We start from the raw sequence: 17945 nt of genomic DNA on the forward strand, positions 1-17945 counted from the left end.
TGATGGAAATGTTAGGATGTCTCTAAAGATCAATCGGTTGTTATTGCACTCTACCAATCTTTTCATCTTGGAAACCTTCTTGTTTTGTTCGGCTTAGAGGCAGCTTTCCAGCAGTTTGCCAAATAACCATTTTTGTCAGATTTGGATGAGAAGCAGGAACAGGGATAGTTTTTAAAAAATTCTCTTCAAACACTCAAACTAATCGTAAATTTCTTCGACAAAACCGTCTGAATGAAAGCTGGGGTTTTGTGGCCTGTACGACTTAACGTCAAACTGAACCATGCATGTTTTTAATGTAACTCTGAAACGTTTGTCAGAGAATGCTTAAAAGCGGCGATATGGCAGCACAGTTGGTCTAACAGTGACGTGTTAACAGCTCTCATTCTGTTTGAGAGCTGCCGATGAAGGTGTGACAATTGTTGAAAACAATCTCATTTTCACAAAACAATAGAATCAATCACTTCACTGTCGGCACCTTCTCCATGGGCATGCCCACATCTTACAAATGGGCCAGGATAACAAGGAACCATCCAGAAGTCATTCAGTCACAAATGACCTAATTGATTAATGCAAACCGGTTTTGAACAGTTGCGGCTAAAATTATATCTCGCCTTTGACAAAACTGACCTCTCGACTCTTCTCCCATTCCACCTTGATTCGAACTGATTTTCAGGCAATCAGCAGGTCCAGAAAAAAGCACATCTCGATTGGATTCATGTTTTTAAAACCTTAAAGGCGCCCTCGAAAAGTGATCAAACAAGATTTGTTTAGAACCTAAAATGCTGTCACGACTTGGGTGACATTTTTTTGAAAAAAGTTGTTGAGAGGATAAGTGACTTCCTGAGGAAAGGCAGACAATAAATAACTGCTCTCCAATCCATTGTTGCGTCGAGGACATTTTATTGACAAACAGATGGATTCACCCTCCCCCATATGTGCTGTAGTGATCCCGCAATGGTTTCCAAACACAACCGTGTTCTTAAGTCAATTAGCACGTTTTCAAAACCCGTTCACGCTGGAAATTAAGGCAATGTTTGGACAGCGACATTCGCAGTTTTAAAAAAAAACTTCAATGGTCGGCGAGTGACACGTTCATCCATCCCACGCGTGGAAGTTTTAATCAAAAAAAAGTTTGGAAACTATTTCGATTAACTGGCAGATCAGCGGACCACAAAGTACACGCAGAAACCAGGCAAACATGTGGGAACAAAGGAACTGCCCCAGTGCGGAAGTGAAGCAAACATATGTGCTTGAGAAACTTTCAACACAAACTTATTTTTCAAACCAAAAACAATAAAATCTGCTCAATCACTGGCAAGTGCTGTAAAGTTTAATGTTTAACTCGGCCGCTTAAAATAAAACAGTTCTTTTTTTCCAAAAAAAAGCTGATCTCTTTTCATTGCTCCAAGGGGGAGGTCTGCCAACCGTCATCAAAGCGTCTCGCCACATTGCTTTCACCGGATATTAACCAGCAATGCACAAAGAAACAACAACCACTTCAATTATAAACAGTTTCATTTGATTTACTTCTAACGAGGTCCAGAAACGACAAGGCACCGAGTGTCAAATTTCCATTATGTATATTTTTTTAAACTTAATAAAAGTACTAAAAGTTTGGATTGGATCTCCCCCTTTTAGCTGTATGCAAATATTAAACTTTTTTTTGAATGGGTTTGTGATGATGTCAGAGGAGGGATTTTTTTCCCTCTCTAATTTCCCCTCCTCTGTGGGGTTGAGGGGCGGGTCCCAGGCACCGAAGCTAGCAGCTGTCAGAGAGAGCTGTCAGCTCCTCGGGCGGCAGAGAGGCAGGCGATCCATTCCCAGCCCGTTCCGAGCGCCAGGTAGCAGTGATGTGTTTACCTTTTGTTTGAATCCTTCAGCGAGCAGCACGTTGGGGGCAGAGCAAACAAGAGGGCAAAGCAACCCCACCGTGTGCGCTCCGCTCGCCACAGCTCTCCATACATATACACACACACCAAAAAAAAAACTTTCCTCCTCCCGACTCGCTGCTTCCCTTTTTTTCTTAACTGGAAACATAGTCGGAAAGATTTTGTTTTGATTTTGTTCGCCGTTTCCTACCCACTCCCTCCAAACCCCCCCCCCCCCCCCCCCGGTGAATCTCGTTGGGAGTGCCTGGAGACATATTTCTGGAGCAGGATGAAAGCTAAGAAAGGTAGGTTCAGGCAGTTGTTGCTTCCTCCATGCTGTTATCACGTTGTCAAGTCGTGTGTTGAGTGGCCTTCTTGACTTGCGTTTTCCGTCTGCATTTTTTTTGTGTTCTCCAAATTTAGCATTTTATTTTAATTTAATATATATTTTAAAATCAATGGAATTGGGAAGGGGGTGGGTGGGCGTGGGGGCGATCGATGGGGCCGCTGAGGAAAAGTCCCCTGTTTGGAAGGAGGAAGGCGCTGGAGAGTTTAAAGGCTTTGTTTGGGCTCCCACCTCGTGGAAACGTGTGGTTTTTTTTTCTCTCTCTCTTCGCCCTCCCTGTGAGGAAAACTGGCATTTCTGTGCACAGAAGTTTCCAGATCGAGTCCCAAGTTTCTCGCGACAGGGTTTGGACCCGGGGGGGGGGGGGGGGGCGGAGAGTTTAATCGTCCTTTCTCCAGCTGCTTTTTTTCTTGCGAGAAAAAGTTTCTGAAAAGTGAAGTGGACACAATGGATCCCGGGCGCCTCGAGCCTCTGGGGGATTTCCTATTGATTTGGAAAGCAGAGTCAACTCATAACACACACTCATCGATCCACCCCTCCCCCGAAGATTAAAATGTTACACTTAAAAAAACATTCTGGGTGGGCGGAATGTGCAGAATGATTTACAGGGACGGTTGCTTTCTGTTGGTCGGTAAAGCTTCCACTTATTAAACACCCAGCCGCGCAGAACGTACTTTAATGCTTTCCCGTCCATTAAAGTCGCAGCACTTGGAGTCTCACAAGACACGGGCACCGCCAAGTATTTTTTTTTTTGGCCATTGTGTGGTGTGTTGTTGGAGGAGGATTCGGGTACATGGTGTTAGTTTTTGCGGGGTGGCTTTCTGGTAGATGTTTCCACTGTGTTTGGAATACGCTGGAATGTGAAATTCTTCCCTCCCCCCTCCTCCCTTCACTTGAACCACAGCCAAGTGGAAGAATGTCTGTGACAGGTTCCACTGTGCACTATCTTCGCTCTCGGTTTCCAATAGCATTGTCCTTTTTGTTTTCATACGTGTGAGCATTTTACGAGATGCTCGGTGAGGCGATTTCAAATCGTGTTGAGGCGGTCGTGAAGTAAAGGCACCTTTTTCCCTTTTAAAATAAAACTTATTCAGGAAATCGAACTTTTAAAAAAACCCAGTTGTCATCGCCTATCTCTACCGCAAACCAAAGTTCTTAATGAGGGAGGGGGGGGCAGCTCCCAAGTCAGGGGTGGATTTTGTTTAGATCATTTGAACCTTCACGTTTCAATTTAGTGGAACACGCGAAGTTAGCAGCACGTGTTCGAGGGGGGGGATATAATGTTTGATTTTATGAGATCAGACAGCATTGTGAGATGCGACGGAAAACCAGAGAACTGATGCGGCGAAATCTTTTTTTGAGGGGGTGGGGGACAGGGAGCGGAGGAGAGCAGCAGCAGCTCCTTCAGTTGATCTCTCTCTCTCTGTTCTTTTGTCTGGGTCAATCGGATAATGGCTGCTGGCAAAGAGCAGGTATCACTTTACAAACTGACAGGCCGATCGGCTTCAGAAATTCAAACTCAGCCAACCAGAGGTTTCCATTTAGCGGGGACTTGAGGTTTTTTAAAAAGCGGATTGTGCCTGAGAATGGGCTTGTCGATTTGGGGGGGGGGATGAGAGGTAGTTTGAGGACAGCAACATTATTGCCTCTGGGGTCATGGGCAACTCGGGCTTGTTAAGTATTTTTTCTCTCTCCCTTCAGCGCTCCGTGTGAATTGTATAATCTGCTTTTGGTTAGCCAAATGTGCATTCTAACGAAAAATAACTGCGCAATCCGGTATATCAGTGATCAGATCCTGTCAGGCGACCGGGTGAAGCACAAATCAAGATTATTTTCCAGAGAAGGTTCCCTGATATGAAATTCCTTCCAAATGGGAAAACCTGGAGAAATCCAACGTTTATTATATTTCAAATGAGCGATGTAACTGCCAGGGTTAAGAAGGCTGGAGCTGAAAATCATGTAGTTAGTGCCGGCACCGAGCTGACAGAGAGGCAGTGAATGTGTTAAGGGTTTGCGCGCCCGGGCAGTTGCAAGGTTGTGGTCGGGATTTCTCCATTCAGCCCGCGTCATTTTAACACCTCTCACTCATTCGCAGCGATGGGCCCAGTGTGCGGCAGTGAAACTGAAGACGATGACAGCCTGGAGGTACCCCTTGACCTGTCTCACTCCGGGAAGCGCAGGAGACGGGGGAACCTGCCCAAGGAGTCTGTGCGGATACTGCGGGACTGGCTGTACGAGCATCGCTACAAAGCATATCCATCTGAACAGGAGAAGACCCAACTGTCCAAGCAGGCGCAGCTATCTGTACTGCAGGTGGGTGCGGAGAAACATTTCAGGGCGCAGCTGCTGATAGTCACTACTGGTTAGACGATCATAAAAGGCTCCAACCAGCTCTTACTGATATAATTCCCACAACGGGTAAATCTGTATGAAAATATAATGTTTTATACCCATCGCAGGTAGTGACAGTGAATGATCGGGCTATGTTTTTACATTTCTTCCTTCACCCAATGTTGCAGTCGCTATTCTATAAATTGTTGATGTCAGCTGATAGCAGTGACTGGAATGACAGCTGAGTAGTGGAGTGTGTGCTGAATATTCTAGACAGGAGGCTGAAGGATCACTGCAGTTCTGAGCACTTCAAATTCACTGGTACAGATTAGATTACATTTTACTCTTCTCCCTGGAACTTGCAATCACTCTTTGTTTTGTTATTCTCTTGGACTTCAATGTATTTGATCAACATGCAGTGTCACTCGTGCAGTGTTTGCTGGCTACTACATGAGTTTAGTTAGCTGCTGTTTTAAACTTGACTCCTCAGCTAAACACAATCACAAGATCCAGGGACCGTGTGAACATTTATAAGTTGCCAGAATACTTGATCTCCCACTTTATATACCCCAAATAAGTTGAATTGGTTGTGGCAGTTTTATTATTTTCAGTTTTTCACTATTATGGGCAGGGTCACAAAGGAAGACAAAGAAAAACTAATTAAGAAAGGGAATAAAGAATATGAATGTGAACTAGCAAGCAAAATAAAGGCGGATTGTAAAAGCTTCTTTAGGTGTGCGAAAAGGAAAATATATATTTTTAAAATTTAAAGTATCCAATTCATCTTTTCCAATTAAGGGGCAATTTAACGTGGCCAATTTACCTACCCTGCACATCTTTGGGTTGTGGGGGTGAAACCCATGCAAACACGGGGGGAATGTGCAAACTCCCACGGACAGTGACCCAGAGCCGGGATCGAACCTGGGACCTCAGCGCCGTGAGGCAGCCGTGCTAACCACTTGTGCCACCGTGCTGCCCGTGAAAAGGAAAAAATTAGCCAGAATAAATATGGGCCCCAAACAAGTGGGACAGGAGAATTCATGGTGTGGAAACTAAACAGTTACTTTGCATCGGCCTTCATGGAAACAGATGCAAAAAATCTCACCGAAATACTAGACGACCAAGGGACTTGTGAAACCGAGAAGCTAAAATGAATCAGTATTAATAAAAAAGGAAGTGCTTGAAAAGTTAACTGGATTGAAGGTTGATGGGCAGCACAATAACCCAGTGGTTAGCACTGCTGCCTATGGTGCTGAGGGCCCAGGTTCGATCCCGGCTCTGGGTCACTCGTCCGTGTGGAGTTTACACATTCTCTCCGTGTCTGTGTGGGTTTCGCCCCCACAACCCAAAGATTGCATGGCTGTTGGATTGACCACGCTAAATTGCCCCTTAATGGAAAAAGATAATAATTGGGGACTCTAAATTTTTTTAAAAAGATTGACGGTTGATAAAACTCCTGGACCAGGCAAGCTTCATCTCTGGGTGGTGAAGAGGTGGGTAGAGAGGTAATTGATGCTTTGGGGGTTATCTTTAAAAATTCTATAGATTCTGGAAAGGATCTTGCAGACTGGAAAGTAGCTATCCTGCTAGTAAAGAAGAGAGGGAGAATAGAGAACTACAGGCCTGTTAGCTTGACATCAGCAATAGGGAAAATGTATTTGATAACTGAATATTTAGAAAACAAAGATAACATTAGGCAGCGTCTATATAGATTTATGAAAGATCAATCATGTTGAACAAACTTGTTGGGAGTTTTTCGAGGATATTACTTGTAGCAGAAAGGAGAACCAGTGGATCTGGCGTGTTTGGATTTTCAGAAGACTTTGGATAAGATCCCACAAGGACATTAGTAAATAAAATTAAAGCTCATGGGTTGGGTGGGGTGGCCAATATACTGGTATGGATTGAAAATTGGTTAACAGACAGCAAGCAGAGAGGAGGAATAAATGGGTCATTCGCAGGGTGGCAGGCTGTTATTCGCAGGATGGCAGGTTGTTACTAGTGGGGTGTAGGGCTACAGCTGTTCACAATGTATATGAATTATTTGGATATGTAGACTAATTGTAATATTTCCAAATTTTCTGAACATCAAACAAGGAATGTAAATTGTGAGGAGGATATAAGGAGGCTTCAGGAGGGCTTGGACAGGCTAAGTTTGGAGAGGCTAGAATGTGGCAGATGGAATGTAATGTGAAGTGGTGAAGTTATTCACTTTGGTAGGAAAAACAGAAAGGCAGATATTTCTTAATCATCGCGAGCTTGGGAAGTCGCGGGTGTCCATGTTCAGGAATCACTAAAAGTTGGCAGGTAGGTGCATCCAGCAATTAGGAAGGCTAATCCATGTTAGTCTTCATTATGAGCAGATTTGAATACAGGAGTAAGGATGTCTTGCTGCATTTTTATAGAGCCTTGGTGGGCGGCACGGTAGCACAGTTGCTTCACAGCGACAGGGTCCCAGGTGTGATTCCTGTTGGGGTCACTGTCTGTGCGGAGTCTGCACATTCTCCCCGTGTCTGCGTGGGTTTCCTCCCGGCGCTCCCAGTTCCCTCCCAGAAGTCCCAGAAGACGTGCTGTTAGGTAATTTGTTCATTGTGAGTCCTCCCTCTGTGTGCCCGAACAGGCGCCGGTGTGTGTCTACTAGGGGCTTTTCACAGTAACTTCATTGCAGTGCCTACTTATGACAATAAAGGTTATTAATATTACTCTGCCTAGAGTTATTGTATACAGTTTTGGTCCCCTATCTAAGGAGGGATACACTTGCCATTGAGTGAGTGCAATGGAGTTTCACCAGGTTGATCCTTGGGATGGTGGGATTGTCTTATAAAGAGAAATTGGGCGGGATTGCGTCTGTAATTGCCTGAAGCTTTGAAGAATGAGGCTTGACCTCATTGAAAATTACAAAAAAAAATTCTGGGTATGACAGAGTGAATATAGACAAGATGTTTCCCCTGGCTCGTGAGTCTAAAACCAGGGGACACTATCTCAGAATACAGGGTAGGCCATTTAAAACTGAGATGAGGAAGAATTTCTTCATTCAGAGGGTGGTAACATTTTGGAATTCTCCCCCAGAGGGCTGTGGAAAATTAATCACTGAGCATGTTCAAAACAGACCGGAGATTAATGACATCAAGGAATATGGAGATAGTGGCATTGAGGTAGGTAATTAACCATGTTCTAATCGAATGGTGGAGGAGGTCCAATGGACCGAATGGCCTGTCCTATTCCAAAATGCTACCATCCCTTGGTTTCCTTGATAAGGTGGCGTTGGGCCTTATCCAATTCTTGTTCAATTACTGAGCTTTTAATGGTGATAATCACAAAGACACAAGTGTTACAGTACAGAAGGAGGCCATTCAGTCCATTGTGTCTGCACCGGCTCTTCAAGTGAGCATAATGCCGTAGTGCTATCTCCGGCATTTTCCCCGTATCCTTGTACATTGTTTCTATTCAAATAATCATCTAATGTCCTTTTCAATGCCTAGATTGAATCTGCCTCCACCACACCTCCAGGCAGTGCATTCCATACCTGAACCACTCATTGTGCAAAAAGATTTTTCCTTCTTTTGCGAATCACTTTAAATCTGTGCCCTCTCATTCTTGATCTTTTTATGACAGGGAGCAGTTTCTCCCTATTTACTTTATCCAGCCCCCTCGTGATTTTGAACATCTCTACCAAATCTACTCTTGGCCGTCTCTCCAAGGAGAACAGTTCCAACCTTTCCAATTTATCCTTCTAGTTGAAGTTTCCATTACCTGGAAGCATTCTTGTAAACCTCTACTGCACTCTCTCCAATGCATTCTTCTTATAGCGTGACACCCAGAACTGTACATAATCCTTCCAGCTGAGGTCTAACTACTGTCCTGCATAAGTTCTGCATAACCTCCTTGCTCTTGTATTCTACACCTCATTACTAAAATCCAGTTATGCTTTATTAACTGCTCTCTCCACTGTCTTGCCAGCATCAATGATCTATGTACATATACACCCAGGTTCCTCTGCTCCTGCACTGTCCTCCCGTCCCCCTTAAGAATTTACCCCTTATTTTATATTGTTTGCCCATGTCTTTCCTGCCAAAATTCAACATTCACACTTCTCTGCACTGAACTTCCAACTGCCGCATCTGCCATTTCGCCAACACATGTGTCTTTTTGAAGTTCTTCCACTGTGGTGTTTCAAACTTGGTAGTCATGGTATATATCCAAGTCAGATTGTTGAGTGACTTGAAGGGATGTTGCTGTTTTTGTGCTGCTTTTTGGTAGCGGAAGCTGGACTGCAAAGTACTGTCAAAGTTAGAATTGTAAGTCGCTCTAGCCGTAATGCCATCAATGATGGGAATAAATAGTTATTGAATCCAGTGCCAATTAAGCCGTCCTGGGTGATCATGAGCTTTTATTGTTGGAGTGAATGGAGGGGACTATTGTGCAATGTATTATATTCTATCACACTCGTGACTTAAACTATTTTGGATGGTCTGGAGGTATTAAGTAGTCAGAAGGTCAGACACTTGAGTGTGTACAGACTCTTTCCTGCCACAGCGTTGATCTGACTTGTTCAGTTAACATTGTGGTTAACAGTTGACATATTTTTATATATATACCTCCTCCTCCTCCTCCTCCTCCTCCTCCTCCCCCCCCCCCCCCCCCCCCCCCCAATTGATGTTGATTAGCAAAACCAGCACTGGAGGTATTATTGAAGATCATGGAGAGGTACGTTCACCTTGTGGGAGATGGTTGTTCCTTGGCACACGTACCATGAATGTTTCCTGATTATTGGCAGCCAAAGTCTAGAGGTGGCTCACCACCTGCTGTAGGTTGTTATAGGCTGCAGCATCAGAAGAGGTGTGAATGGAGCTGAACACTGGTGTCCTCAGTGAACAATCCCACTTGTGATCCGATGTCAACAGTTCACTCTTGAAACAGCTGAAGGTGGTTGAGTGAAGGATCTTGCTATGAGCAATTCCAGCAGCAAATGTGCTTGGGCTGTGATGTTGTACTCCCAACAACCCTGACCAACTGCCCTATTTCTGCTCAAGAGTACTACGTAAAGTACTTTCCAATAAATGATGCAGTGAAATTGATTTCTTAACTGTTTAAATTGTTTGTAAGTGGTCTATTCTCTCAAAGTAGGCACATAGAGCTAATTAGTATATAGCAAGATCCAACTGGTAAGCAAGGTGAATTACCATTTACTCTGGTATTGGTTGAAGGAGGAATGTTGGCTAGGAAACAGAACTCTGCTCAATTTTGAACTGTGCCATGGAATCTTTTATGTTCACCTAAATGGGCAGGTGAAGACTGTGCTTGGCATCTCTGTCAAAGCAGTACACCAGTACTAAATCAAATGTTGACCTAGATTTTATGTTGTCAGTACTATAGGTTCTTTCATGTATCACAAAGCTGTCTTGATCAGTTTTAAACATTATAAGGTGGAGTTTCTGCTTTGGGCATAACTTGAATGCAAATTACGTTAGCTTTCTGACAGATTTGCACCAATTTCTACTCGTTAACATTTACATGTTACTGAACATAAATTCTTCCACACACCAGCACAACCAAATAGCAATTTAGAATGTTTGTTTGTTCTTTCTCATGCATGAAAAAAATCCTTGATATATTTGAGTGATTTTGTTAATATAGCTGGAGTTTAATATAGCTGGAGTTATCACAAAACATAAACATTTTAAATAAGAGTCTAGTCTTTGTGGATCAACTTGAAGCTCTTAAACGGTACTATTAATATCTGCCACTTCAACAATCTTTATAGACCATGAAGGTCCATGGTTTCAGTGATCCATCCTACATGTGATCATTTTTTAAAACACACTGAGTCAATAAGGAAGCTTCTTCCAAGTGTACAACAACCTTCTTTAATAGATTATCTATTATAAATGTATTTTGAGGTGGCATGTGGCGCAGTGGTTAGTACTGGGACTGCGACGTTGAGGACCCGGGTAAGAATCCCGGCCCTGGGTCACTGTCCGTGTGGAGTTTGCACATTCTCCCCATGTCTGCGTGGGTTTCACCCCCACAACCCAAAGATGTGCAGGTTAGGTGGATTGGCCACGCTAAATTGTCCCTAAATTGGAAAAAAAAATATTTGGGTACTCTAAATTTATTTTAAAAAAATGCATTTTGAGTACTCACAGGTGAGGCAAAAAAACCTAAAGTGTAAACTTTTTATTTCTGATATAAAAGAACTTGGGCGAGATTCTCCGACCCCCCGCCGGGTCGGAGAATCGCCGGGGACCGGTGTGAATCCCGCCCCCGCCGGTTGCCGAAGTCTCCGGCACCGGAGATTCGGCAGGGGTGGGAATCGCGCCGCGCCAGTTGGCGGGCCCCCCCCCGCGCGATTCTCCAGCCCGGATGGGACGAAGTCCCGCCGCTAAAATGCCTGTCCCGCCGGCATAAATTAAACCACCTACCTTACCGGCGGGACAAGGTGGCGCGGGCGGGCTCCGGGGTCCTGGGGGGGGCGCGGGGCGATCTGGCTCCGGGGGGTGCCCCCACGGTGGCCTGGCCCTCGATTGGGGCCCACCGATCAATGGGCGGGCCTGTGCCGTGGGGGCACTCTTTCCCTTCTGCCTCCGCCACGGTCTCCACCATGGCGGAGGCAGAAGAGACTCCCCCCACTGTGCATGCGTGGGAAGCTGTCATCGGCCGCTAACGCTCCCGCGCATGCGCCGCCCGGAGATGTCATTTCCGCGCCAGCTCCGGGGCACCAAAGGCCTTTTCCACTAGCTGGCGGGGCGGAAATTCGTCCGGCGCCGACCTAGCCCCTCAATGTTGGTGCTCGGCCCCCAAAGATGCGGAGCATTCCCCACCTTTGGGGCAGCGCGGTGCCCGTCTGATTTGCGCCGTTTTGGGCGCCAGTCGGCAGACATCGCGCCGTTTCCGGAGAATTTCGCCCCTTTTGTTGAATGTTTTGCTGGATGTGCCATCTTCAGCTACAAACATCCAGAGGAAGCATTTGAACATCATAGTGTCACATTGTTATAATGTTCCTGTAGACTTGTGCAGAAAGGCATTTGAACTACATGATCGTCAAGCAAAATGTAGTAGCAGTCTGGCTAAATTGAGAATTCTGCAACAATCCTACAGCATTTTGAGGACATTTTTGAACTAGGCAGTGAGCAAGAACTTTAATAATAACATAATAATCGCTTAATAATAATATAATAATCGCTTATTGTCACAGGGAGGCTTCAATGAAGTTACTGTGAAAAGCCCCTAGTCGCCACACTGCTGCCTGTTTGGGGAGGCCGGTATGGGAATCTAACCCGCACTACTGGCCTTGTTCTGTATCACAAACCAGCTGTTTAGGGCTAAACGAGCCCCTAATCAGATTTGCTTGTGATGTATGAATGCAACTGAAAGGATGTTGCTAACTGAATTATATAGGGCAGTCTGCAGTACCTGTAGCCACTTTTACATTGACACTGTGCCCTCGATGTGGCAACAGTAGTGCTGTATAGCAGTTGCTGACTGTAAGATCATACTATAAATAAATAAGCTCCTGAGTCCTCAGAATATGGTGTGGAAAACAAAAGCCTCCTTCTTTTGGTCTTCTAATGCTAATTCAGTAAAGAGGGGCGATTGACTCTTGAAGGTCTCATGTTTCTGCTTGAATACTGCCATTGCTGAGCCTTCACCCCCACCCCTACCTCCAACATGCCTGTTGAGCAGAGCCTAAGGTAAAGGTGTGCTATTATTTTTAATAGTTTGAAATCATCAAAGACTGGGGAAAAGAAGGTCTTCCAACCTTCTGTTGTATTGGGAATTTTAAGTGCTGAATATAGATTATTGCAACTCTCAGAGAATTGAATGCTTTTAGTGGCTGGTTGAATGAATGCCTGTGTGAAACCATTCCCTGAGGCAGATCTGGTTGACAGTACAGTGATGTAGGGTCTGTAATTCAAATGGATCATGTTGCATATGGAGGTGAGATTCTGGGAAATTTGGACCCCACCCCCCCCTCCCCAATGTCCAGTTGAGTATTAAAGTACGCTCTTGATCAAGACCAGCATCGCATGTTTTATATAAAATGGTTAAGTGATGAGTACAGAGTGACCTGATTCCAAACATTCTCTGAAGGCATCCTGCCTGTATAACAACTCTTCAGAATGCACCTGAATAATACAGGTGAGAGCAAGCTATTGTTCACAGCAGGAGAAAATAAAATCACTTTTGCATTGAAAATACTAAATTAAATTTTAATGGAAAAAACATCTTTTGCCTTTTGATGCTTTTTAAAATACAACTTATGTTGCCCAATATCTCCATTAATTTATTTCAGTTTGACTGGGCTGTTGAACATATTCAGGGATGAGTTAGAAAGACTTTTAATTGACCAGGGAATTGAGGATTTATGAGAGAAGACAGGAAGGATAAGGGGAGTTAAATCCACAGTCAGATCAGCCATGATCTTATTGAAAGATGAAGCAGCCTCAATGGGCTGAAAGACATATTCCTGCTCCTATTTCTTATGACCTTATGTTCTTTGATCTTGGTTTACATAAGCAGAGTTCTGTGATGTGTATTTTGGGGATTTAAAAAAATTAATTGATTGCTAAATTATGCTGGGTTATAAAATCTAACATCCTAGCAAGAGACCAGTTAGCCCTTTGTGCCTGTGGCAGATCATTGAAAGGGCTATCTAGTTAGTATCACTTTCCACGTCTCCTTTTGAATGTTGCTATTGAAATTTTAAATTTGGAAGCGTTTTAATGCTCTTGCTATTTCGGATGCCAATTGTGCACTCCTGGTTCAAGTTTAGCATGTCCAGGTACAGACTAAAAGCTCCATACATCCTGTACCCACAATGTGTCTTGGTATTCCCTACTCTGTGTATTGCTCATCAAAATTCAAGTCATGTAGGACGGTTAAAGGTGAGAAAGACTTGTATTCATATAGTCCTTCTCATGACCACCAGATGTCTCCAAGTGCTTTGAAGTGTAGTCACTGTTGTGATGTAGGAAAGGAGAACATTGTTCCACCAGTCACATCACAGAGGTGAAAGGCAATTGTGCCATACAGTTCAAAATTGCAGCCATAGCTGATTCTGACTGTGAACCTCCCTAATGTCAGAGTTTTGTACAAGTGAGTAATGTTGAACCATTATTGTTGCTTAGTATCATTTGGCTCAATTTAGCTGGTGATACCCAGTGGTAGTTATTTGGCACTGGCAGTGTGAAACAGCACCCAGAGTAGGTATCTACGCGATCTTGTTTATCTCTTGGTACCAGTGCCATGGGTCGAGGTGTTTCCAACAGCATTGCGATATTAAAAATGTGTCGTCAACTGGGGCTAAATTTGATTCAAATCGTATTTTGAATTATATGGGATACTGATTAATTGCCCACGGCTGAGGTGATTGGAGGAAGGAAGCCATGCTCTAAAGGAATGATGACCAAATTCTCTGACTCATTCTCTTTGCGAATGGGGAATTGCCGAATTAATCTTTTAGTCTCCTTAAATGGCTAACAAGAAGTGGCTGCATTGTTTATATTTAGAGTGATCTGCCTTCTGATTCATCCAGTGATGTTGATTTGTTTTACCATCACATTGGTTAAATTCAAGTTCAGGCCATGTTTGTGGGTAGTACGTAAAAATAATTTAATAAAAAGGTGTACACATGCTGATTGTCTTTTCTGCTGAATTCCAGGTCTGTAACTGGTTCATTAACGCACGTCGCAGACTTCTGCCAGACATGTTGAGAAAGGACGGCAAGGACCCCAATAATTTCACAATCTCTCGTCGAGGGAGTAAGAGTGTAGAGCACATCTCAATGACTTCTAACAGCTTTGTTCCAGACCTTGATGAAAGATCATTTGGATCTACAAGCTCCAGCCCGGAAAATCGAGAGACTTCTCCATGTAGCATCTCTTCTGCAGGAGGATTCCTGCCAAGACCGTCTGTCATATGTCACACTACTGTTTCCACACCAAATGACGTGCCTTTACACTACTGCCTGCCTGCCAGCATTGAAGGAATGGATCTTTTGTCCAGTGCAGGTTTAGTGGATACCAATCCCGGATGCTCCAAAGATGCAGTTCAGGTGGGGTCAAACGCAACCCCCCAGAGTGGACTGTTTAACACCCCTCCACCCACTCCTCCAGACCTCAATCAAGACTTCAGTGGATTTCAGCTGCTGGTGGATGTTGCGCTCAAGCGAGCTGCGGAAATGGAATCTCAGTCCAAGCTTATGGCTTAAATCCCACTCACTATGGCTGCCAAACTGACTTGAGGCGAGAAAAACACTAAAGCAAAAAAGTTGTTTCATGTGGAAAACAGATGCTTTATGCAGCATGATGCCTTCTTATTTGCACAAGGGAATCCCAAAACATGGCTTCCTATCACAGAATTGTCTTAACAAACTGCTCGCATGGAGACAGATGAACTCATGACTACTATAGATAGAGGTTCTTTATGTTTTGTAGTTGCTGATAATGTGAGAATTTTCCCATGATTATGTGATTTCTTTACTTTCAATCTGTGCAATATTTAGATAAACAGAACCTTCTTATCAGTCTTACCATTCCTGCATGGAAAAATGATGTGACCGTGCATTGTTTAGAACCAACAGTTTTTATATATAATTATGTATTATCACTGGGGCTTATTTCTAAAATGAGTTTTGATTTATTCTTTCAGTCTTTACTTCACTGTACGGCAGCAAACCATGGACCTGGAGAACAGAACTTTAATGTACTTTGCCTGCAGTGACTGTGCAGACTTTTCCTCTGCTTTAAGTGTTACTGCAGGACCTGTTCACAGGCAGTACCATGCCTACAATATTGTTTTACCTGTGGCTGCCATCACTGGTATGCTGCTATTCTGGTAGCCATGGTTCTCTAACTTTAAAGTTAGCTGTTGTATCTTTATCAATAGTGATGGTCAAAAGTAGAGAATGAGATCTAAATCACCCACTGCATGTTTAAAATGCTTTAGTTACTTGGTTGATAACCTAATCACCAATTTGGTGATTTCAGATTTGGTGGCCAAAATCTTAAGTATAGCACAGAAAGTCTTGAATGTACATCTCTTATATTGATTCATTATTATTTTTCTTTCTCTTGTGCATATTTCACATGGAGGCACTGAATCACAAGTCTGTTCCATCCAGGTCATCATCTTCCATTACGTGGAGATGCCATAGCTTCCTGAAACATTGCCTTTTATAGCTGGTGTTGTACGGTCTGAATGGGTTACTGTTGGAGCTTATAGCATTGTCGGTTTGTCACCAATCGCTGTCAGCGTCCTGATATTTAATACTAAAAATCACCCATGGTGGCTGTGCCATTATGCTTTCTGAATTTTCCAAGTTGTGACTCAAAATGAAGTTGGCACCGACCTTAAGTGAAGGACTTTGCTATGTTTCTATGACTGCTGTTACAAAACTCATTAGGGCTTGAGATTCCATAGGGCTTTTCCTGAACTCCTGTTGTAAGTCTTGTTGTTTACCCCCTTTTATCTAAGGGATTCTGGCAGTCTGCTGCCTGAACATTGGCGAGAGTATGGGTGAATTGCTACAGAATTTCAGGGCACAAGTTCAAATGTATATGACTAAATGTGCTGAATAGCATAGAGATTAGTAGATGCACCATGTCAGTGCTGGTTTTGGTTTCTGTCACCCTGATGATGCACCTTATCTCAAAAACCCATCCCAATTCATCCTTAAGATTCTCAGTAGTGGCAGCGGAAAGATCTCTAACATGAAGTCCTGCTGGCAATGTTGGCTGCTGACCCTTTAATCATTGAAGTGCTATTTTTCTGGGATGATTCCCAGGAGTGGTGGAACGTACTCTACAACTCATTTACTTTGCTTAAGCGGTGGGCGGGGAAAGAATGTGTAATTTAACAATCCGTTTCCTTGTCTTAAGATATTGTGTAGCTTGAGACTTGGAAATTGTAGTGATTGGCCTTAGCAGCTAGTTTAAAAATAAATACAGAATTTATTGGTATCCGTGGGTTAGTTTTGGGATCTTTTGGCTGGAAAAATAATTTATTTAAATTGTACCTGGCTGCAGTAATTTCTTTCTTGGCCCATCCCCTCCAAACCCTTATATTTTTAACCCAGTTTGCAGTACATGGCTGATGCTCCTGTTAACCTGTCTGCATTAAAAGCAAATGAGTGCCTAAATCAATGATGCAAATGTGTGATGCCACGCTATATTTACCATCCTTTACAAGTGGCTGATTGCAGAACCACTTTATTGAGCAATTTTGTATGTTGGAGAAAGTTGCGTAGGTGGGTGATCTTTCATACATCATTATACAATTTCTGAAATGCTTTCTACTGCCATATTGTAACAGACTGTCTGCTCTGCCACTTTCAGCATTGTTACAAAGCAGGTTATGGGAACAGACTATGGGCCCTGAAAGTCCTTGTCGATTTTTGCTGTGACTTTGGTATGAACCCAGCGAAATCCCTGAAGAAACAGCACCAATTTCCATTTTTTAAAAATATGTTTGCCTGGGAATCCCAACAATGTTTCAACAAGAGCTTGGGGAACCCTTCCGTTGGAACCCTCCTGCAGAACTTCCTGAGTACAAATGCTGGAATTCTGTCCTACCTCCTGAAGAAGAGTCATGCTGTTTTCTATTTTTTTCCAGGTCCTAATCCTTACATATGTAAGGGGTTGGATCTTGTTCCATGATAAAAGCCAAATATCCACTAAAATAATTTCTAAATGCAACTTTCAAAACGGAGCCTGGTCTCCATAATCTGTGCCTCCTTATAAAGAATTATGACCAATTTTTGATTTTGGATGGGCTCTAGTTCTGTGGTTTATCTTGTATAATTTATTATGGATGCTGATGACCTGACAGGCACTGACTTGCTGTCGCTGACTGAAACTTGAATGGCAGCTGCTTTAACACACTGTAAAAGTGACACAATCACTGAAGCATTCCAAATTATTGATTGTCCTTGTGAATTATAATTCAGTTCACATTCCTTTCCAGTTGGTCAACAGTACTGTATTGAACTTTATTTTTCCTGACTTAAAATTAATCATAATTCTTCAACATTTTAAAACGAATTAGTGGCGTTTCCTACTTTTAAACTAGATTTTTTTTAACCCTTCGATCTAGAAGGTATTTGTACAGTTTGCATCATTGTAGTCATCTTACAATTGTAAAGCTGAGTGAAGTCGGACTGTACTGAATGAACCTGGTCATTTTTTGCATTGATGTTTGCCTTATTGATTAATCAGGTTACAAAGGCCTGTAAAGATGGACTAAAGCTGCAGTATCCCTCTTTGCCTTGCCATTGGATTCTGCAGGCAGGGTTCTTCTCACTTATTTCCTAATTATAGGGTGGAGGCAACAGAATGCAGTTCACGATGTATCCAATTTTGATTTAAAAAATAATAAATTACTCTATTCCTTCTTAATTCTGG

General features: G+C 43.2%; 1 protein-coding gene across 4 annotated transcripts; it reads left to right on the forward strand.

Moving 5' to 3' along the window:
• The first annotated feature begins 1734 nt into the window (after positions 1-1734).
• Positions 1735-17939, forward strand: tgif1 (TGFB-induced factor homeobox 1). 4 transcript variants are annotated; one of them, XM_072467913.1, is made up of 3 exons: positions 1735-2173; positions 4310-4527; positions 14207-17939. In XM_072467913.1, exons 1-3 carry the CDS (start codon positions 2158-2160, stop codon positions 14753-14755), a joined length of 783 nt encoding a protein of 260 aa, XP_072324014.1. In that variant the 5' UTR covers positions 1735-2157; the 3' UTR covers positions 14756-17939. The 4 variants fall into 4 exon arrangements, with proteins under 4 accessions (XP_072324014.1, XP_072324012.1, XP_072324015.1 ...); XM_072467911.1 differs by having other exon boundaries at positions 1765-1841; XM_072467914.1 differs by lacking the exon at positions 1735-2173 and adding an exon at positions 2931-3003.
• The last annotated feature ends 6 nt before the right edge of the window (positions 17940-17945 follow it).

This window comes from Scyliorhinus torazame, chromosome 11 (assembly GCF_047496885.1).
Source record: "Scyliorhinus torazame isolate Kashiwa2021f chromosome 11, sScyTor2.1, whole genome shotgun sequence".
NCBI classification, from domain to species: domain Eukaryota; kingdom Metazoa; phylum Chordata; class Chondrichthyes; order Carcharhiniformes; family Scyliorhinidae; genus Scyliorhinus; species Scyliorhinus torazame.

Excerpts from the sequence above, each read along its gene's own strand:
- tgif1 (XM_072467912.1), top strand. The coding sequence starts at position 3,530 with ATGCGACGGAAAACCAGAGAACTGATGCGGCGAAATCTTTTTTTGAGG. Across the intron at positions 3,687-4,309 it reads TGGCTGCTGGCAAAGAGCAG|CGATGGGCCCAGTGTGCGGC; the intron begins GTATCACTTTAC and ends ACTCATTCGCAG. Across the intron at positions 4,528-14,206 it reads CGCAGCTATCTGTACTGCAG|GTCTGTAACTGGTTCATTAA; the intron begins GTGGGTGCGGAG and ends GCTGAATTCCAG.